The following is a 4374-nucleotide window of genomic DNA, read 5'->3' as shown; positions in this document are numbered from 1 at the left end:
CCCGCCTACCAGGAGAAGTGGTACGCCAAAAATCGCGGCCAGCTCCGCACCGCCCACTGGGAGGAGGTCGCTGAGTCCCTCGCCGCCCATTGTGTCGGCCTCGATTCCACCAAGACCTCCGTCCAGTGCCGCCACAACCTCGTACGATCAGTTGTGGGCTCCCATCGCTGGACCTGCACATCCCTATGCAAAGGACGGGATTGTTCAGGGCATGCGAAATCACAAATTGGGATTTGTCGAGGATGCTTCTATCTGAGATCCTTGGTTCCTCGTGTCAAAGAGAAGCTGGATATAGACCAGGGGCAGAACAGAGCACTATGTGTGCGCCTCGTGGCGCTCAAATTGAACCGCTGTGATGTACACCTTTCATGCCTCGGCTGACCCAGTGGTTTCCAACATTCGACATGGCAACCAAGGGCTAGTTCATGTTTGATCTTAATGAGTTGCCTGAGGAAGATTCTGATCCTGTGTCTCAAAATATTACAGAGCAGGTGTTAGAGTTAGGGCCTCAGAATGTTGCAGAACAGGTGTTAGACGCAGGTATCTTGTCCTTCATCTTCGATGAACAGTACAACACTTTTCACAGGTTTGGCTATGCAGTCCTTCATCTTCGATGAACAGTACAACACTTTTCACAGGTTTGGCTATGCAACGGACCCGTCTGCAAGTGTTGATGATATGGATGATGAGGTGCAGCAGGAGGTGTTAAACCCTGCTTCTGATCTGTGGCTCCAGAAAAATCCAAAAAGTCCTTGGTCAGGAAAGAAAGAAGGGCTGCAGACTGAGCTTACTGAGGAACAGAAGAAGTATGGACAAGAGTATGCTGAGAAGAAAGGTGAGAAAGACAAAGAAGAGAAGTTTGAACACCAGGATAAAGCACGTTCCATGGCAAGGAAGAGCGTGATTATCAGGGAAGATCATGGATTGCTGCTCCTAAAGATATCAAAGCAGCTCCTAAAGATGTCAAAGCATCAAACGATCACTGTTACATTCCAAAAAGATGGATACACTCATAGAGTGGACATACCAAACGGGTTTCTGCTATTCGATTTTTTTCCAAAATATGGGCAAATGCTTCTGTCAGGTTCCTCTCATGCAACTTTGAAGAACGGCGATTTCTCACAGGATCATCTATTATAGCGAAGCTGTACAAAACGCAGTATTGAGGCTTTCCAGAATTGCTTCGATGCAAGGCATCGAGCCAGCATTGTCATATTTTACACATGATCTGATCGAGTTCACAAAATTTTACCAGTGTACAGCCACACGACGATGGATCTATTAATCGGACTGCCCAAAAGTGTGATCCAGACGATTGTCAAGTGTAGCTTCTGTTTAAGCTGTACATGTTTCTGCGAGCTTCCTTTTCCCATCACAAAAGCAGCAATTCCAGCTATCTTTCTCGATAAAAATGCTTTTATTATGGATCATGAAATTAAGTGGTATTGCTATCAGGAACAGATGGCTCACTGGTCTTTCCATTCCTCAATCCACAGGAGAAGTTCGGCAGATATTTGTGATTTCTTTTGGAACGTATTTGCAATCTCTTAATATTGCTGAGTTTTTGCCTCGCACACAAGAGTGAAGAATAGCCCTGTTTGCAACGCAAAGGCCGCCTGAAAGAGCAAGTTGCTTCTTCCCTATGTTACTGCTACAAATCTTGCGACGCAAAGGCCACTTGAGTTACTGCTACATTTCAACATCAACATCACTTTTGGATGTTGATATTGCCATGCTTCATGATGATCGTCCTCGTTCGTTATTCCATTGATGAGCGTCTATATTCTAGCTGATGATACATTGTTTCGTTTATATTCTTTCCAGTTGATGAGGGTCTATATTTCAGCTGATGACAAATTGTTTTATTTATATTCTATTTATGGGGTCCGACATGTGTTATGTTGTCTATAGAGTGGCGTCGCGAACCATCTCTATAGACCTTGTGTTGTTCTAATGTCACTAACGTTTTTTCTTCAAGTTTTGATGTGACAGATATACTGCTTACATTCCAAGTTCAGTTGAAGGAATTTCTTGGAGATTTTATCTTTTGCAGTGATGTCGCTTATCCTTATTTTACATGTTGTATATTTAGGAGTGATAAAGCTCTTTTGATGCCTCTGAATAGACTGTTGTAATTCAGGAGTGATGTAGCTCTTGAGTGATGTAGCTCCTTCTCCGTTGATGTTGTAATTTACGAGTGATGTAGCTCCTTCTCCGTTGATGTTGTAATTTATGAGTGATGTAGCTCCTTTGATGCCTATGAATAGGCTCTTGTATGTTCAACTTTGTAATTTTATATTTTGAATATTAATATAACGGTAGGCCTATATTGAGCTGTGGGTTTTTCCCTTAAGCCCCCAAGGGTTTTTTCATCCATAGTAAGGGACCTTTATTTGAGCGGGGGTGTTAGCTCTATATAGTCTGTCTATATATAGGCTATATATAGTTTGTCTATATATAGGCTATATATAGTTTGTCTATATATAGCGTCCCATGTTCCCTCTATATATTCCTATCATGTGTGCTCAGTTGACGTACTTCTGGGGTTCCACTTCCGTTGTCTCGTGTCTCTCTTCTCCTCTCTTTTCCTTTGTTCCTAGTCTCCCTCGCGCACTGTTCAATAGTACTGTGGGACTACAATAGTACTAAGAGCATAAAGTACTCACCTATTGCTATAGGTGAAGATGTCTTTACTTCATGCTTCATAGGATTCTCAACAATAGGTTCCTTAAATTTCCAAAGGATTAAAGAATTTGATAGATCTTTTAAAAATTATGTTTAAGTATGAAAGAGCAAAGTTTATTGCAAAATGATGAGAGGATTACAAGATTATATGATGGGGTATCTTCCATAGATCCCACAATTTTACAAAGAGATTTCAACTATGCAAGATAATGAGAGGACTACAAGATTATATGATGGGATATCTTTTGTAGTCATAGTTTTGCAAAGATTTTAACTATAGTAAAAACATAGCAGAGTATCAAGTCTACCATTATAGAGGTAAATTATTTGGATATGTTCAATTCATTGTTGAATTTATGATGTATGAAGAGCCATTTGGAAAAAATAAGGTTGAAGCTAGAGTCATACATTCTTTTCTCTTAAACCCCTGTGATTGATCGTGAAGTACCTCTTGAATCTTTAAACATTCACTGCAATCTACTTATCTCCTAAAGACACATCTTCATCAATCTTGTCCAGTTTTCTTGCCAAACCCCTATGGTGATCTTCAACCCTACGCATTGCGATAACGTGCCTTATACTTGGGCTTCCCATCAATACATCTCGCCTTGGTAAATCCATTTGTTAGGGATAGCTTTCCTATGCTTGGGCAAATGTACAAGATGCCATGTGTTATCTCCATATAGAGACTTTATCTCTTTGTGCATAGCAAGCTCCCACTTTCTCTTACTTTTACATGACTATGCCTCTTTAAATGTTAGAGGCTTGCCTTCCTCGATCAATAAAATGCAATCCAAAGATATTGTTAGGCAATGGACCTACATTCTTAGGTATATGCACATCATCACATGGTGATTGATTTTTAGCATTTTCTTACTATTGTAACCTACTTTACCATGTTCTTACTATCCTATTTTATCTTGTGCATTCGTTTGCTATCCATTATCTTCTGGTTGTAGCATAATAGGTTGCTATTCATTTTTAGCATCAAAAGGAACATAATCTTTAGCTAATGGTTGCTAAATGGATGACTATTCATATTGAAATTTGACATTCTTTTTATCAAGGTTACCATGTGTAGCATTTTTTAATAACTTTGTCTCATTAAATACTATGTCTCGACTATGTACTATCTTCCAAGACAATGGATAAAAAGGTAAAGTTGTTGTAGTGTTGTTGTCTCCAAAGAGCAAATAATTAATTAGTCGGCTTCCAAAAAACAAACCTAAGAGATCCAATGAAAATTGGACATAAATTTATAGAAGAATCTCTTAAAGAACAAAAGATTGGCATAAAGTGTTTCCATATGAAATAGGTTGTATGGATATAAGAGTAGTAGCATCCATGGTGATCTAACTTTGCCCAGACTCATACATATGTTAAATGAAAAAATAACAATGGGTATTCTAGAGCTTTCATCTACACCATACTCAGTTTATACAGGATCTTTAACTAGTGAACAAAGTGACCATCCGAAATGTGGGTCCATGACTAGTGGTGAATGAATTTGTAGAAGCATTTGCTATTGGCAAAGCTATTTATTCTTTGGGAGATCTGTACTCAAGACAATGAAATTTAACTTGCATTGGAGAGAGCAAGTTCTAGGTGTATCTACTACAATCTTGAGAACTATTGATTGTTGTTATTGGTAATGAGAGTAGCTAGGGGTTATGAGGGGAGAGGTGAGTG

General features: G+C 39.4%; 1 protein-coding gene across 1 annotated transcript; it reads left to right on the top strand.

The window, feature by feature from the left end:
• Window positions 1–554: 554 nt before the first annotated feature.
• On the top strand, window positions 555–2110 carry LOC148030969 (uncharacterized). Its single transcript, XM_087685647.1, has one exon. It carries the CDS (start codon window positions 562–564, stop codon window positions 1138–1140), a length of 579 nt encoding a protein of 192 aa, XP_087541773.1. The 5' UTR covers window positions 555–561; the 3' UTR covers window positions 1141–2110.
• Window positions 2111–4374: the final 2264 nt, after the last annotated feature.

Source organism: Lygodium microphyllum, chromosome 9 (assembly GCF_053477565.2).
Source record: "Lygodium microphyllum isolate KBCC chromosome 9, Lygodium_microphyllum_v1.1.10, whole genome shotgun sequence".
Lineage (NCBI taxonomy): Eukaryota > Viridiplantae > Streptophyta > Polypodiopsida > Schizaeales > Lygodiaceae > Lygodium > Lygodium microphyllum.
This window is presented reverse-complemented; position numbering and strand designations above follow the sequence as displayed.